Below are 18,286 nucleotides of genomic sequence, written 5' to 3'. Positions count from 1 at the left end.
ATTTCCAATAAGTCAGTTGCTCGCTCCATTTTTCTGGAGAACAGAGTCTTAGTCATCTTGCCCATGAGGCATGGTTCGCAAGCATCAACTGATTCATAATCAAGTGATTCCAAAAGCCCATTAGCATGGATTTTCTTCATGCGCTTTACACCAATATGACCTAAAACGGCAGTGCCACATATAAGTTGCACTATCATTATTAACTTTGCATCTCTTTGGCTTTAATATTATGAATATGTGTATCACTACAATCGAGATCCAACAAACCATTTTCATTGGGTGTATGACCATAGAAGGTTTTATTCATGTAAACAGAACAACGATTATTCTCTAACTTACATGAATAACCGTATTGCAATAAACATGATCCAATCCTATTCATGCTCAACGCAAACACTAAATAACATTTATTTAGGTTCAACACTAGTCCCGAAAGTATAGGGAGTGTGCGATGATGATCATATCAATCTTGGAACCATTTCCAATACACATCGTCACTTCACCCTTAACTAGTCTATGTTCATTCTACAACTTCCGTTTCGAGTTACTATTCTTAGCAACTGAACTAGTATCAAATACTGAGGGGTTGCTATAAACATTAGTAAAGTACACATCAATAACATGTATATCAAATATACCTATGTTCACTTTGCCATCCTTCTTATCCGCCAATTACTTGGGGTAGTTCCGCTTCCAATGACCAGTCCCTTTGCAGTAGAAGCACTCAGTTTCAGGCTTAGGTCCAGACTTGGGTTTTTTCACTTGAGCATCATCTTGTTTGCCGTTCTTCTTGAAGTTCCCCTTTCTTCCCTTTGCCCCTTTACTTGAAACTAGTGGTTTTGTTTACCATCAACACTTGATGTTTTTCTTGATTTCTACCTTCGTCGATTTCAGCATCACGAAGAGCTTGGGAATCATTTCCGTTATCCCTTGCATATTATAGTTCATCATGAAGTTCTACTAACTTGGTGATGGTGACTAGAGAATTCTGGCAATCACTATTTTATCTGGAAGATTAACTCCCACTTGATTCAAGTGATTGTAGTCCCCAGACAATCTGAGCACATGCTCACTGCTTGAGCTATTCTCCTTCATCTTTTAGGCAAAGTACTATCAGAGGTGTCATACCTCTCGGCACAAGCATGAGTATGAAATACCAATTTGAACTCTTGGAACATCTTATATGCTCCAGGGCGTTCAAAACGTCTTTGAAGCCCTGATTCTAAGCCGTTAAGCATGGTGCACTAAACTATCAAGTAGTCATCATATTGAGCTAGCCAAACGTTCATAACGTCTGCATCTTCTCCTGCAATAGGTCTGTCACCTAGCGGTGCATCAAGGACATAATTCTTCTGTGCAGCAATGAGGATAAACCTCAGATCACGGATCCAATCCGCATCATTGCTACTAACATCTTTCAACTTAGTTTTCTCTAGGAACATTTCAAAAATAAAAACAGGGGAGCTAAAGGCGAGCTATTGATCTACAACATAGATATGTTAATACTACCAGGACTAAGTTCATGATAAATTTAAGTTCAATTAATCATATTACTTAAGAACTCCCACTTAGATAGGCATCCCTCTAATCCTCTAAGTGATCACGTGATCCATATCAACTAAACCATGCCCGATCATCACGTGAGATGGAGTAGTTTCAATGGTGAACATCACTATGTTGATCATATCTACTATATGATTCACGTTCGACCTTTCGGTCTCCGTGTTCCGAGGCCATATCTGTTATATGCTAGGCTCGTCAAGTTTAACCTGAGTATTCCGCGTGTGCAACTATTTTGCACCCGTTGTATTTGAACGTAGAGCCTATCACACCCGATCATCACGTGGTGTCTCAGCACGAAGAACTTTCGCAACGGTGCATACTCAGGGAGAACACTTATACATTGATAATTTAGTGAGAGATCATCTTATAATGCTATCGTCAATCAAAGCAAGATAAGATGTATAAAAGATAAATATCACATGCAATCAAAAAATATGTGACATGATATGGCCATCATCATCTTGTGCCTTTGATCTCCATCTCCAAAGCATCGTCATGATTTCCATCATCACCGGCATGACACCATGATTTCCATCATCTTGATCTATATCAATGTGTCGTCACATGGTCGTCTCGCCAACTATTGCTCTTGCAACTATTGCTATCGCATAGCAATAAAGTAAAGCAATTATTTGGCGCTTGCATCTTATGCAATAAAGAGACAACCATATGGCTTTTGCCAGTTGCTGATAACTTCAACAAAACATGATCATCTTATACAATACCTTATATCTCATCACGTCTTGACCATATCACATCACAACATGCCCTGCAAAAACAAGTTAGACGTCCTCTACTTTGTTGTTGCAAGTTTTACGTGGCTGCTACGGGCTGAGCCAGAACCGTTCTTACCTACGCATCAAAACCACAACGATAGTTTGTCAAGTTAGTGTTGTTTTAACCTTCTCAAGGACCGGGCGTAGCCACACTCGGTTCAACTAAAGTTGGAGAAACTGACACCCGCCAGCCACCTGTGTGCAAAGCATGTCGGTAGAACCAGTCTCGCGTAAGCGTACGCGTAATGTCGGTCTGGGCCGCTTCATCCAACAATACCGCCGAACCAAAGTATGACATACTGGTAAGCAGTATGACTTATATCGCCCACAACTCACTTGTGTTCTACTCGTGCATATGACATCTACGCATAAAACCTAGCTCGGATGCCACTGTTGGGGAACGCGGTAATTTCAAAATTTTCCTACGCACACGCAAGATCATGGTGATGCATAGCAACGAGAGGGGAGAGTGTTGTCCACGTACCCTCGTAGACCGAAATCGGAAGTGTTATATCAATGTGGTTGCTGTAGTCGTACGTCTTCACGATCCGACTGATCCAAGTACCGAAAGCACGGCACCTCCGAGTTCTGCACACGTTTGGCTCGGTGACGTCCTCGCCTTCTCGATCCAGCAAGAGGGGCGAAGTAGTAGATGGGTTACGGCAGCACGACGGCGTGGTGACGGTGTTGGTGAAGAACAATCTCCGCAGGCCTTCGCCTAAGCACTACGAAATCTAGGATGGAGGATACACTAGAGGTGACGAGGTTGCCGACACATGGCTTGGTGTTTCTTGAAGTGTCTTGGGTGCTAGCCCTACCCCTCTATTTATATGTTGATCCTTGGAGTCGAAACTTGGAGTAAAAGCCTCCACAAAGTCGGTTTCACCCAAAAGGCAAGAGTCCTTCTCGGACTCCAGGGCCAGACAACAGGGTTCCCGGCGTCTAGACCCAGACGCCAGGGACCCTGGCCTCTGGCCCCTGGACTCCGCAAAACTTACTTTTGCGCTTTCCAAAAACCTTGTGGGCTTTTCCCTTTGGCCCAAATAAAGTGTTCTCGTACCCAAACATTTCGGGAAACATCCGGAACCCCTTCCGGTGAATTTCGGAACCCTTCCGGTGACCAAACACTATTATCCCATATATCAAACTTTATCTCCGGACCATTCCGAAGTTCCTCGTCATGTCCGTGATCTCATCCCGGACTCCGAACAACATTCGGTCACCAACATACATAACTCATATAGTACTATATCGTCAACGAACGTTAAGCGTGCGGAACCTACGGGTTCGAGAACTATGTAGACATGACCGAGACACCTCTCTGGTCAATAACCAATAGCGGGACCTGGATGCCCATATTGGCTCCTACATATTCTACGAAGATCTTTATCGGTCAGACCGCATAACAACACACGTTGTTCCCTTTGTCGTCGGTATGTTACTTGCCCGAGATTCGTTCGTCGGTATCTCAATAACTAGTTCAATCTCGTTACCGGCAAGTCTCTTTACTCGTTCCGTAATATATCATCCCGCAACTAACTCATTAGTTGCAATGCTTGCAAGGCTTATAGTGATGTGCATTACCGAGTGGGCCCAGAGATACCTCTCCGACAATCGGAGTGACAAATCCTAATCTCGAAATACGCCAACCCAACAAGTACCTTTGGAGACACCTGTAGAGCACCTTTATAATCACCCAGTTACGTTGTGACATTTGGTAGCACACAAAGTGTTCCTCCGGTAAACGGGAGTTGCATAATCTCATAGTCATAGGAACATGTATAAGTCATGAAGAAAGCAATAGCAACAAACTAAACGATCAAGTGCTAAGCTAACGGAATGGGTCAAGTCAATCACATCATTCTCCTAATGATGTGATCCCGTTAATCAAATCACAACTCATGTCTATGGTTAGGAAACATAACCATCTTTGATCAATGAGCTAGTCAAGTAGAGGCATACTAGTGACACTCTGTTTGTCTATGTATTCACACATGTATTATGTTTCCGGTTAATACAATTCTAGTATGAATAATAAACATTTATCATGATATAAGGAAATAAATAATAACTTTATTATTGCCTCTAGGGCATATTTCCTTCAGCTTTAGCGTTGATATTTTGAAAGACATGGTTGCTTGTTGATATGCTTGAGTATTAAAGTCCTCATGTCAAAACTAGACTATTGCTTTGAACCATATAAAAGTCCAATTGTCCATGCTATAAAAGAAAGAATATGTTATGAACATGTTAGGCAGCATTCCACATCAAAAATTCTGTTTTTATCATTTACCTACTCGAGAACGAGAATTAAGCTTGGGGATGCTGATATGTCTTCAATGTATCTATAATTTTTTATTATTCCATACTATTATATTATCATTCTTGGATGTTTTACAATCATTTTATATTATTTTTTGGGACTAACCTATTGACATAGTGCCTAGTGTCAGTTGTCGTTTTTTGCTTGTTTTTTACATCATAGAAAATCAATATCAAACAGAGTCCAAATGCAGCGAAACTTTTTTTGAAATTTTTAAGGACCGGAAGACACCCAATGGGCCGAAGAAGCGCCTAGGGGTTCCCCGAGGGGGGCACAACCCACCAGGGCGTGCCTGGGCCCCAGGTGCGCCCAGGTGGGTTGTGCCCACCTCGATGGCTTCCCGCACCACCTCTTTGCTCTATAAATACCCCAATATTTCAGAAACCCTAGGGGAGTCGACAAAAACCAATTCCAGCAGCCGCAAGTTCTAGAAACCATAGATCCAATCTAGACACCATCACGGAGGAGTTCATCATCCTCGTTGGTGCCTCTACGATGATGCGTGAGTAGTTCATTGTAGACCTTCGGGTCCGTAGTTAGTAGCTAGATGGCTTCCTCTCTCTCTTTTGATTCTCAATACAATGGTCTCTTGGAGATCTATTTGATGTAACTCTTTTTGTGGTCTGTTTGTTGGGATCCGATGAACTTTGAGTTTATGATCAGATATATGTTTTTATGCATGAAAGTTATTTGAGTCTTTTAATCTCTTATATGCATGATTACTCATAGCCTCGTATTTATTCTTTGAATCTTTGGTTTAGTTAGGCCAACTAGATCGATTTTTCTTGCCATGGGAAGAGGTGCTTTGTGATGGGTTCGATCTATGATGCTTGATCCTAGTGACAGAAGGGCAACCGACACGTATGTATCGTTGCTATTAAGGATAACAAAATGGGGTCTATTTCTACATAAATAGATCTTGTCTACATCATCGTTCTTATTGCATTACTTCGTTTCTCCATGAACTTAATACACTAGATGCATGCTGGATAGCGGTCGATGTGTGGAGTAATAGTAGTAGATACAGGCAGGAGTCGGTCTACTAATCTTGCACGTGATGCCTATATAATGATCATTGCCTGGATATCGTCATGATTATTCGTAGTTCTATCAATTGCCCAATAGTAATTTGTTTACCCACCATTGCTATTTTTCTCGAGAGAAGCCACTACTGAAACCTACGGCCCCCGGCTCTCTTCTTTATTATATTTGACTTCGCGATATATTTTTATTTGCTTTTATTTTCAGATATATTAATCCAAAAATACAAAAATACCTTGCCGTAATTTTTATTTATTTATTTTATCTCGCATTCCCACGAGATCTATTTATCCAATCTACTACAATTTTACTTATCTTTTTACCCATGAGGGATTGACAACCCCTCTCTTACGTCGGGTTGCAAGTACTTGTTCTTTGTGTGCAGAAGCTGTTTACGTGGTGTTGCGTGGTTCTCCTACTGGTTCAATAACCTTGGTCTCATCACTGAGGGAAATACCTACCGTAGCTGTGCTGCATCATCCCTTCCTCTTTGGGGAAATACCGACGTAGTTCAAGGCGCATCAAGACAGCACTTGATGAGAGCGAAGCAAATCATGAAAGACCAAGCAGATAAGAAGCGATCCTGGCATGAATTCCAAGTGGGGATCAGGTTTTTCTGAAGCTACAGCCCTACATTCAGACATCTATCGCACGGCGAGCCAGCCACAAACTTAGTTTCAAGTTCTTTGGGCCATTTTCGGTGGTCAGAAGATTCAACGCAGTCACATACGAGCTCAAGCTACCCGACGGGTCTTCCATCTTCACGGTGTTCCATGTCTCACAACTCCGGCACACCCTCACTCCAGGTAAGAGTGCTTCATCCCAATTACCTGCAGATTCAAGCGTGGCTGCCACACCAAGCAAGATTCCAGATCATCGTTGGCGCCGCGACACCCGCAAGACGCGCGAACAAGGACTCGTGCGGTGGATAGACAGCCAAACGACACCAGATACATGGGAAGATTTGGATGACCTGCGTCGCCGTTTCCCCACAGCCTCGACTTGGGTTCAAGTCGGGTCTAAAGGAGGAGGGGGTGTCAGCGACCTGCCAGGCAACGGCACTGGCGTGCCGGACCAGCAGGAGGAAGGCGCCAAGACCACCAGGCCCAAGAGAGAAAGGAGGCCCAACCACAAGTTAATAGGCCCGCTGTGGGTCTCCTACATGTTCGAGCCCAAGGACATATGATTTCTCATGAAAATACCCAGATTATAAAATGTTGTATTAGTTATATGACAGTACTGCTTATGACTAATTATTCAAGTGTGTCCATCTAATTTGCCCCATCACCTTGACATGATATTTTGAATGATGACATGGTAATCAAAATGTGAACATTGTTTCCTACTTCAATATATGTACTAAACCCAACAAGATTACATTACTATAGAAGTAATGCCTGGGGAAAATTTAGGCATATAATTTTGAAGTACCTAATCTAAATTTTGAATAGTATCAACAACTAAAATTTAGACATATCCAAAACATCACCGTTACAATAACTGGAGGAAGTGATATTGAACATCCATTTTAACAAACTGGAAATTCCTTTCGACATTATTTACAAATGCAATATATATGCTTTTCAATTATGTCGAGCCTTCAGTTTCAAATGTGTTTACAGTTCTTTTCAGATTTCATGTCTTACCTTTTCCATAAGGAAATGACCAGTTACAAGAATTAAGGAAATAACGAGTTACTGCAATGAACTGACTCTAGCCAAATAATTATTTAGTTGGACCGGTAGTTTCTACATGAGCATATTTGGCAAGATCAAATACTTAATTTACCACAAGTCATGGTAGCACAATTAGCTAAATTGTGTTAGTCTAGGCACCTGGATTAGTTCCACGGACCCACCATGGTATTTATGCAGGTAAATTCCAAATTTCTGGTTTGTTGCACTTCTGCAGTTGACAAGGAGATCAGTTCAGTAAAGATTACAATCCTAATTACAGCATGCCTGTTGCTACTAACATGCCTAGGCCTTGACTGGATGTACAAATACATAGGTAGAGTAACAAACGTCCTCTTGTTTTACATATGACACTAGTGTAAATTTTAAGAAAAATAATTGATGTCCTAACAAGCAAGCAAATTGCAAAAGAAGGAAAAGCAGAAGAAATTGTCGCAGGGATACTTTAGCACATCCAACAATCTTGAAGGCAAACATACAGAATTTCCATTTGTTAGCTATGGAGACATCCTTTCAGCAACAAATTATTTCGCTGATTCCAACTTGCTTGGACGTGGAGGTTTTTGCCAACATTTACAAGGTAATAGATAGTGGTGATTGGAATGTGTTTTGACAGAAGACCGTACAAACATATTTTAGACGTCAATCGTTGTCTGACTCCTAAAACACCCTTGACTCTTGAATCGTTTTTATCCGATAGTAAAATTATTGAGAGTAATATGTTAGTGGGGATCACCTATTTAGTAATACTATATAGGATTGGGTTATCGAAAATAAGTAGCATAATAGAATGGAGTATTTTTCTATGCATGGTTGCATGTTGAGGTGGGTTATTTCCTATGCATGGTTGCATGTTGAGTTGACATGTTGAGAGAAATTGGCTAATGGGGATACCCTGTTAGCAATATGTAATTACTGAAATATATGTACATGTTGATGCCATATAGTCCAAAAATCAGTGTGGTTTTCAAGGGCATAACAGAACAATTTTAGAGTTGAATAATATCTTGTGGGATCAGAATTAAAAGGTGCTAAAGTATACTTATTTTTGCTAAATAAAACAGTTATGGAAATGATAACCTGCAGGGCATATCCTTATTGGTCTTTGGTGTCATACCATCTACCTACTACTGCATAAAACCCGTGAAAGGGTAACTTTAGAAGTAAGAAAAGTCGGTTCCAACTTGTTCAAGTGAAAAATATGCGCTCATGTATGGCATACTGGAAGGTGGAAATGGGGTTGCTGTGAAGAGGCTTAGTCAGAGTACCGGACAAGGTATAGTGGAGTTTAAAAATGAAGTAATTCTAATTGCGAAGCTGCAGCACAAGAACCTAGTCAGACTTCTTGGATCGTGCATTCATGAAGATGAGAAGTTACTGATCTACGAATACTTACCTAACAAAAGCTTGGATGCTTTTCTTTTTGGTATATCCTTCTCTTTTGTTAAATGCACATTAGAAAGTTCTTTAAATGAACAAAGTGCTATTCATTTGACAAGCTTCATCTCATATTAAACATGAAAGATGCTTCACGGAAACATGTGCTTGATTGGTCGACACAGTTCAAAATAATTAAAGGAATAGCAAGAGGTCTTCTTTATCTCCATCAAGATTCAAGATTAACAATAATTCATAGAGATCTCGAAGCAAGCAACTTCTTGTTGGACACAGAAATGACTCCCAAAATTTCAGATTTTGGTATGTCAAGAATTTTTGCTACAAACCAAAACCAAGCAAACACTACCCAGGTCGTTGGGACATAGTAAGTAATTGTTCAACAAACCCTTGACATTGCTATTCTATAGTTTCGTATAGTTCATTTTGTGGATTCCTTGACTTGTTTAATGTTTAAACAGTGGGTACATGTCGCCTGAATATGCGATGGGAGGTGCTTTTTCTGTAAAATCAGACACATATAGCTTCTGTGTTCTTCTCTTAGAGATTGTTAGTGGCTTGAAGATCAATTCACCTCAGCTCATAACAAACTTTTCTAGCCTTATCACTTATGTAAGTATGATTACAAGATATTTTCAATCTCCCCTCCCTCCTTTCCCATCAGAAAAGTTCGTAACTTGATGTTGACCTTATTCTAATTGCTCAGGCATGGAGATTGTGGGAAGATGGAAACGCAATTGAACTTGTGGACTCTTCCTTTGTTGCAAGTTGCCAACTTCAAGGAGTTCTGTGTTGTATTCACGTGGGACTCTTGTGTGTTCAGGACCATGCTAGGGATAGGCCACTTATGTCACCGGTTATGTTTATGTTAGAGAACGAAAGTGCACCGCCCGCTCCAAAGCAACTTGTATATTTTGCTCTAAGTACTTGCGCAGAAGAAGGAAGGGAGATTACAACAAATTCAGTGAATACAGTGAGTATCACAACAGTTGATGGACGTTAGAGATTAGAGATCTTAGTACAACATAATTGTATACTTTATGGCTTGCTCTCCGTGAACTGATTTTTTGTGTGGTTATTTACAATAACTTGTAGATGAGTTTATTATATAAGAAAAGTTTTGATTAACAGAGGGGGGTCGTCCTCACCCCTACCCCTGCCCTGCAACTCAATATGCCGTACTAAATGTATAGTACCTTCAGATTTTTTTTTGATAAAAGAGTTTAATCAGATATTTTTTTTACTTTCAGAAGCCATCCATGATATAATATCCTAATAAACAAGACTATCACCTGCTGTTGTTTGATCAGTTAAAAAAATGTGTTCAAAACATTACGTAATACTATAGTCATGATTTAGTTCATGTAACTGTAGCACATGACATTTGATTCATTAAGCAAATTGTGCGCTTCACGTCACTGTGGCAAACACCAGTTGTTTCATTCAACAAACAACTTGTACACTGAACTCACCTCCTTTGCACCTCAACCAAATGACTATACAAATTACGTAGAACAGGAATCCAAATGCGGGTCAGTACCTTTGCTCAAGCCGAGACTATGAAGGCATCTTGTGTCCTGCTCCACATTTCATCAAACAGGACCTGGGCAGACCTGCTCCACCATTTTGTAAGCCTGATGATGTCTGCTCTGCTAAGAGCATCTCCAGCCATTGGCCCCCCATGGGGCGCGTAAAACCGCCACAAGGCGCGAGCCGGCGCTAAAATCGGCATGGGGGCGAGCGGGTTCCTAGCCGCTCGCCCCAGGGTCACCCCAGACACAGGTTTTAAATAACGGAATTCAGCAAAGTTCGGTAAATTGGACAAAATGTTCGGCTAAAGTTTGGCAAACTTGACGTATATTCAACATGTTCGATGTTACATAGGTTATTAAAAAAACTAACTAAGGGGCGAAGAAGTCGCCGACGTCACCGCCATCCTCATCGTCGGCGGCGGCCTTCTCCTTCTTAACGTGGCCGCCCATGCTGGACCCCTGCCCGACGTCGCCCTGGCAGACCGGTGGCGGCGGCATGTCATCGTCGCTGTCGTCGAAGAAGACAACGCCTCCCTCGTCCCGGCCACGGCGCCGAGCTTCGAACCGCTCGTAGGCGAGGCGCTGGCGCTCTAGCTCCGTGCGTGCCCAGTCTTCACGCACCCATTTGAGGGTCGCCGCATCGTTGAGCTCCTCCTCCTTGACACCGTCGGTGAGCCCGGGCACCGTCTTCACAATGGGGAGCCCCGGCTCCGTCTTGACGGCGGCGAGCCCAAGCTCCGTCTTTGGCTTAATGTAGCACAGAGGAACCGACGAGGAGGCGCGCCGGCTGCCCTCGTTGTTAACGATGCCGGCGCTGCGGGTGCGCCGACCGAGTGGCGTCTCCACGGCGGGCTCGGCCTTGATGCCGAACAGCGCCGGCGAGCCGGAGGAATGGGAGGAGCGGGAGGAGGACTGAGAGGAGGAAGATGAGGAGGATCCGAACCTCCTAGGCACCCATTGCCCGGCGCTCCGGCAGGGGGGGGCGCCGCGGCAGGGTATTCCAGGGGCGGGGCAGCCGCCACGGCAGGGTATGCCATCGGTGGGTTCTTGCCGCCCTCGAGGTCGTGGAGCGTGCGGCTGGGGACGCCCCACCATACGCGGCGCCCATCGCTGTTCTTGACGCCGCCCACCATGGGCACCCCGTTGGTGGACGCCAGCCGCTGCGCCTACCGGCGCTGGAAGTACGCCACCCACGATGCATGGTTGTCGGCGGTGTACTGGGGGAGGGCGCGCTGCTCCTCCGGCAGGGACGCCCACACGCGGTCGACCTAGGTGGCGAAGATGTCGGGGCGCGCGTCGACGTCGGGCACCGAGGGGATGGGGACTCCCCCATTGCTGAGCCTCCACCCCGTCGTCCTGGCGCATATGTCCGACGGTGCCGGGATGTTGGCCTCGAAGAGGAGGTGCGCCTCCCACTCGTGGAGTGAGTAGCGGCCAATGCCATTGACCGCCGCCGTGTCGCCGGGGAAGCGTTCGGCCATCGCTAGGAAGGGGAGGGAAGGAGAGATAGGCAGAGGTTGGCGGCGGACGGAAGAGATGCAGAGCTCGGCGGCTGGTTTGGGCTCGGGCTGGTGTGGCCAGCGGCGAGGGGCAGCCGCAAGTTTTATAGCCCCGTGTCGTGTGTACGCGTGGTGGAAAGGGAGGCGCCACCGCGCCCGCCCGCCCGTGACGCGCCGTCCATGAGGAATCAATGACAAGGCTGACCGGCGGCAGCCTTACCATTGATTCCCTGCGAGAAACCGAGGCGTTCCGGGGAAGACAAGGCGCGTGTCGCTGACTCGGCGGGCCCGTGGCTCTTTCGCATCAAAACCGCTCACTCCGGCGCCCCCAGCGCGCCGGGTTCGGCGTGAGGCCGCAGGCACCAGTTTCGGCCTAAACCGACGAAAAACAGGCTTCTGGGGATGCAACTGGACCAATTTTTGGGCGCCTGCGCGGAAAAAACGCCTGGAGAGGGCCTGTTGGTGGCGCGGCTGGAGATGCTCTAAATCGCTTTGGATTCAACGGACAGCCGGACCGCCCTTGGTCGCATCGGCTGCCACTGCGCCAACACGGGCTGCTGGCCGGTTGCTTCCTCCGAGGCCTGTACATCTCGACCGGCGCGCCGCACTGGTGGTGGCCGACGCAGGTTTCCTCATCCTCATCCTCTCAAAGAACTAGATGAAACCCCGCACATTGTTGCGGGAATATTTTACAATATATTCTAAAGAGATTTGCTTATATGGAACATGAAGATTTGGAATAATATGATAACTAAAGTAAAACAAATGGTTTATTGTGTAAAATTATTGTATAATTATAAATACCATTGTTGAGGAAATCGTTAACTGGTAACTGCTCGGTTGGCTGGCGAGTAGGGGATTAATAGGCTAATCGGCAAGTTAATCGGATGATTTATCAGTTTATCGGCTTCTCGGTGAACCTACGAATATGGATTAATCGGCAAGTTAACTGGTTAATCGGATCAATTCTTGAATAGGGATGAATACTTATTAAATATTAATAAAATGAAATTTCCATACATGTTTGCATGTTGAGGTAGCATTTACTTATGCATGGGTGCATGCTAAGGTGTGCCTTTTTACATCCTTGTTGAATGATGAAATGGCATGCTTGCATGTTGAGAGAAATAGACTAATGAGGACTATAGCTATTTGGATATAGAAGATGGCAGTTGTAGTGTGGTAGGCAGGCCTTGGCCCATCCCTTCCGTGTCGACTGAAGTGCTTACGAGGCCGAAAGTCCTTGATGGTCCACGGTTTGGAGGCCCATATCGACCGCTGGTTGCTCCCCAACTTAAAAAAAAAACAACAACGACAACAAAGTATTTAGTCCCAAATAAGTTGGGATAAGCTAGAGGTGAAACCCATAAGATCTCGCAACCAACTCATGGCTCTGGCACATGGATAGCAAGCTTCTACGCACCTCTGTCCATAGCTAGCTCTTTGGTGATACTCCAATCTTTCAGGTCTCTCTTAACGGACTCCTCCCATGTCAAATTCAGTCTACTCCGCCCTCTCTTGATATTCTCCGCACGCTTTAGCCATCCGCTATGCACTGGAGCTTCTGGAGGCCTGCGCTGAATATGCCCAAACCATCTCAGACGACGTTGGACAAGCTTCTCCTCAATTGGTGCTACCCCAACTCTATCTCGTATATCATCATTCCGGACTCGATCCTTCCTTGTGTGGCCACACATCCATCTCAACATATGCATCTCCGCCACACCTAACTGTTGAACATGTCGCCTTTTAGTCGGCCAACACTCCGCGCCATACAACATTGCGGGTCAAACTGCCGTCCTGTAGAACTTGCCTTTTAACTTTTGTAGCACTCTCTTGTCACAAAGAATGCCAGAAGCTTGGCGCCACTTCATCCATCCGGCTTTGATTCGATGGTTCACATCTTCATCAATACCCCCATCCTCCTGCAACATTGACCCCAAATACCGAAAGGTGTCCTTCCGAGGTACCACCTGGCCATCAAGGCTAACCTCCTCCTCCTCACACCTAGTAGTACTGAAACCGCACATCATGTACTCGGTTTTAGTTCTACTAAGCCTAAACCCTTTCGATTCCAAGGTTTGTCTCCATAACTCTAACTTCCTATTTACCCCCGTCCGACTATTGTCAACTAGCACCACATCATCCGCAAAGAGCATACACCATGGGATATCTCCTTGTATATCCCTTGTGACCTCATCCATCACCAATGCAAAAAGATAAGGGCTCAAAGCTGACCCCTGATGCAGTCCTATCCTAATCGGGAAGTCATCGGTGTCGACATCACTTGTTCGAACACTTGTCACAACATTATCGTACATGTCCTTAATGAGGGTAATGTACTTTGCTGGGACTTTGTGTTTCTCCAAGGCCCACCACATGACATTCCGCGGTATCTTATCATAGGCCTTCTTCAAGTCAATGAACACCATATGCAAGTCCTTCTTTTGCTCCCTATATCTCTCCATAAGTTGTCGTATCAAGAAAATGGCTTCCATGGTCAACCTCCCAGGCATGAAACCAAACTGATTTTTGGTCACGCTTGTCATTCTTCTTAAGCGGTGCTCAATGACTCTCTCCCGTAGCTTCATTGTATGGCTCATCAGTTTAATTCCACGGTAATTAGTACAACTCTGAACATCCCCCTTGTTCTTGAAGATTGGTACTAATATACTCCGTCTCCATTCTTCTGGCATCTTGTTTGCCCGAAAAATGAGGTTGAAAAGCTTGGTTAGCCATACTATCGCTATGTCCCCAAGACCTTTTCACACCTCAATGGGGATACAATCAGGGCCCATCGCCTTGCCTCCTTTCATCCTTTTTAAAGCCTCCTTCACCTCAGACTCCTGGATTCGCCGAACAAAAAGCATGCTGGTCTCATCAAAGGAGTCTCCAGTTCAATGGTAGAACTCTCATTCTCCCCATTGAACAGCTTGTCGAAGTACTCCCGCCATCTATGCTTAATCTCCTCTTCCTTCACCAAGAGTTGGCCTGCTCCGTCCTTGATGCATTTGACTTGGCCAATATCCCTCGTCTTCCTCTCTCGGATCTTGGCCATCTTATAGATGTCCCTTTCACCTTTCTTCGTGCCTAACCGTTGGTAGAGGTCCTCATATGCCCGACCCCTTGCTTCACCAATAGCTCGCTTTGCGGCCTTCTTCGCCATCTTGTACTTCTCTATGTTGTCTGCACTCCTATCCAGGTATAGGCGTCTGAAGCATTCTTTCTTCTTTTTAATCGCCTTCTGGACATCATCATTCCACCACCAGGTATCCTTATCTTCACTTTTCCTTCCCCTGGACACTCCAAACTCCTCCGAGGCCACCTTACGAATGCAAGTCGTCATCTTCATCCACACATTGTCCGCATCCCCTCCTTCCTCCCAAGGGCCCTCCTTAATGACCCTCTCCTTGAACACCTGAGCTACCTCCCCCTTGAGCTTCCACCACTTCGTTATAGCGACTTTGGCACGCTTATCCCGCTGGACACGAATCCGAAAGCGGAAGTCAGCAACCACCAGCTTATGCTGGGGTACAACACTCTCTCCAGGTATCACCTTACAGTCTAGGCACGCACGCCTATCTTCTCTTCTCGAGAGGATGAAATCAATCTGGCTAGAGTGTTGGCCACTACTAAAAGTCACCAGATGTGATTCTCTCTTTCTAAAGAGGGTGTTAGCTACAATCATGTTGTAGGCTAGAGCAAAGCTTAAGACATCTTCTCCTTCTTGATTCCTGATGCCATAGCCAAAGCCCCCATGTGCCCCTTCAAAACCCGTGTTAGATGCACCCACGTGGCCATTGAGGTCTCCTCCTATGAAGAGCTTCTCACCAATCGGTACACTCCTAACCATGTCTTCAGGCCTTCCCAGAACTCCCTCTTGGCGTTCTCATTGTGGCCTACTTGCGGGGCATACGCGCTGATAACATTGAGAACCAAGTCCTCAACTACCAGCTTGACCAGGATAATCTGGTCCCCACGTCTCTTGACGTCTACCACTCCATACTTGAGGCTCTTGTTGATCAAGATGCCTACGTCATATCTGTTCATGGCCGTCCCCATGTACCACAGCTTGAAGCCGGTATCCTCCACCTCCTTCGCCTTCTGTCCTCTCCATTTGGTTTCTTGGACGCAAAGGATATCAACACCTCTCCTCACCGCTGCATCAACTAGCTCCCGAAGCTTCCCTGTCAGAGACCCTACGTTCCAGCTACCTAAGCGAATCCTCCTAGGCTCGGCTAGCTTTCTTACCCTTCGCACTCGTTGAGTCAAATGCGAAGACCCTTGCTCATTTTCCACTACATCCAGGCGCCGATGTAGCGCGCCACTAAGGATGCGACGACCCGATCCTCGCTTACTTGCCACCGTATCCGGATCAAGATACGGCGCGCCACTTGGGGGGTGACGGCCCGACCCTTACCCATTTTCCACCACACCCGGGTTCCGATGTGGCGCGTCGCTGAGAGGGTTACGCCCCAACGAAAATCTTTTGGGTTTCATTTCCATAAGAGTGGCTGAGTTTTTACGTTGGCTTGCCAAGCCTATCACAACCCTCCTCCTTTACCCGGGCTTGGAATCGGCTATGTTGAGACAACATAGGCGGAGTTTAAACAACACATTCTTCCCCAAACCCTCGTCATCGTCTCCTCGACCAAATCCACGCCGGTCGCCGCGATACATCTCTAGTAGAGCAATCCGGGCGCGAATGGAGAAGCCACGCCGTAGCTCCGATCCCAATCGACCTGTTCCTCCTGGCCCGGCACCGGGAGGAGGCGACGGCGTCGTCCGCGGCTACGGCGGCACGGTAGGGAGCTCCCCGCGGTGGCTGGTGCCTCGGCGGCGGCGGAAGGAGGTCGCCATCCTGGGTTGAGGGGGCAGCAGGAGATCGCTGTCGTGGCGTGACCCTCCATCCGGCCCACGCCTCCGAGCCATGAGGTTTCCCCTGTCGCACTCTCGGTCCAACTGCAAAGGGAAAACTCCCACATGGATACCTGAAATCCGAACTCGTAGCGACGACTTTTCTCTGCGCCAGTAGCATCGTCGACGACTTCTCTTGCTCTTCCTTGCATCTTACTTTTATGTTGGAGAATGAAAGTGCACTGCTCCTAGCACCAAAGCAGCCTACATATTGATATTTTCCTCTACGAAGCTTCGAACCTGGAAAAATAACGGAAAAAAGGAAAATTTCTATGAATGTAGTGAGTATCACAACACTTGTGGGGCGCTAGATGGGAGGTCGTACACTTTATCATAGGCTGATAGTTTGTGATGTACAAATATGTGGAGTGCAAATTTTTTCAGTAGGTTGTTGGGTGAGAGCGAAAAGGCTGTGAATAGGGAACTAACAAGGAATGTAGGCACTGTATCAGTTGTATTGTTAGCCTATAAAAGTTCCACAAATCAATCAAACTGGGAACACTTCTATTAGCTGCACTTTTATCCGCTTGACAGATACATGCCTTACCGAAAAAGCCTTTCGCCCCGCTTTATAAATAAAGCAAACCACCGAGTACAAAGTCAACAAGGTACCATCCGAACAACACACACACATACAACGTCACCGCAAGCAAGGTCCAACACACGCGCGCACAAACACTACACAAGGTTCAGTTGTTGGCACAGCACAACAAGCCCAGCACATAAAGAGGCACGCACAACACATAAATGGCGGTGGCGGCGAGGTAGAGAAGATCTAATCCGGCTCTAGTGGTGGTGGGGGAAGCGGAAGAGCCATCCGGAGAATCATCGCACGAAGCTGGCTGACGATGGAGGTGATGGCGTCTCTCTCCCTAGGGCGGCTAAGCGGCCGCCAAAACTGCAAGTAACCAGACCATTTGAACAAAGCGTCAGTAGCGCGACGAAGAGGGACATGCTGAATCACAAGCTTATTTCTAATAGTCCACAGCATCCAGGCTAGCACACCGATGGTCAACCACCTAATGTGGCGAGACGCGGGTGGTAACGCCTGAAGTTCGGCGAAGAGAGCGGGAAAGTTGTTGTGGTCCCAGCTTTCGCCCACTAATTCGCGAAAACAGCTCCAGAGGAACTGCGCAGACACACAGGTGAAGATGATATGGTTTGTATCCTCTTCAGGCCCTCAAAGCGGGCACCGCCCATCACCAGGGCCGTTGCGCTTCAGGACCTCTACGTCGGACGGAAGGCGGCCGCGAATCCATTGCCACAAGAAGATCCTAATCTTCAAGGGGAGCCGAATCGCCCAGATGATGGTGAGAGCCTCAGGGCCGAACGAAGGGGCTATAGCCTGGTAGAGAGATTTAGAGAAGAATTGCCCAGATGGCTCTAGCCGCCACCTGGTGCGGTCCTCTCCTATCTCCAGATCCGGCTCGTGCAAAGCAATGCAGTCGAGCAGGTCCTGCCACTCAGCATTCTCCGCCGGTCCAAATGGTCTCCGGAACGCGAGGTGCCCTAAGTCAATAAGGGCCACCGCTACAGAAATCCGCGG

At 46.1% G+C, this 18,286-nt stretch overlaps 1 protein-coding gene and 1 pseudogene across 1 annotated transcript; one reads left to right on the top strand and one right to left on the bottom strand.

Moving 5' to 3' along the window:
* The first annotated feature begins 7,499 nt into the window (after nt 1-7,499).
* On the top strand, nt 7,500-9,795 carry LOC125537997 (cysteine-rich receptor-like protein kinase 10). Its single transcript, XM_087542212.1, has 7 exons — nt 7,500-7,524; nt 7,615-7,727; nt 7,809-7,987; nt 8,591-8,823; nt 8,922-9,159; nt 9,254-9,404; nt 9,499-9,795. The coding sequence occupies exons 1-7, from the start codon at nt 7,500-7,502 to the stop codon at nt 9,793-9,795; spliced, it is 1,236 nt and encodes a 411-aa protein (XP_087398338.1).
* Nucleotides 9,796-11,013: 1,218 nt separating this feature from the next.
* LOC147986936 (uncharacterized) lies at nt 11,014-16,323 on the bottom strand (annotated as a pseudogene).
* Between the last annotated feature and the right edge of the window lie 1,963 nt (nt 16,324-18,286).

This window comes from Triticum urartu, chromosome 2A, assembly GCF_056163025.1.
Source record: "Triticum urartu cultivar PI428250 chromosome 2A, HENAU_Tu73, whole genome shotgun sequence".
Taxonomy (NCBI): Eukaryota; Viridiplantae; Streptophyta; class Magnoliopsida; order Poales; family Poaceae; genus Triticum; species Triticum urartu.
The sequence above is the reverse complement of the archived record's forward strand: the minus strand, read 5'-3'. Positions and strand labels throughout refer to the sequence as shown.

Coding starts and splice junctions, on each gene's coding strand:
- LOC125537997 (XM_087542212.1), top strand. CDS start 7,500: ATGGTAGCACAATTAGCTAAATTGT. Junction 7,525..7,614: donor AGCACAATTAGCTAAATTGT/GTTAGTCTAGGC, acceptor GCACTTCTGCAG/TTGACAAGGAGATCAGTTCA. Junction 7,728..7,808: donor ACATAGGTAGAGTAACAAAC/GTCCTCTTGTTT, acceptor AAATTGCAAAAG/AAGGAAAAGCAGAAGAAATT.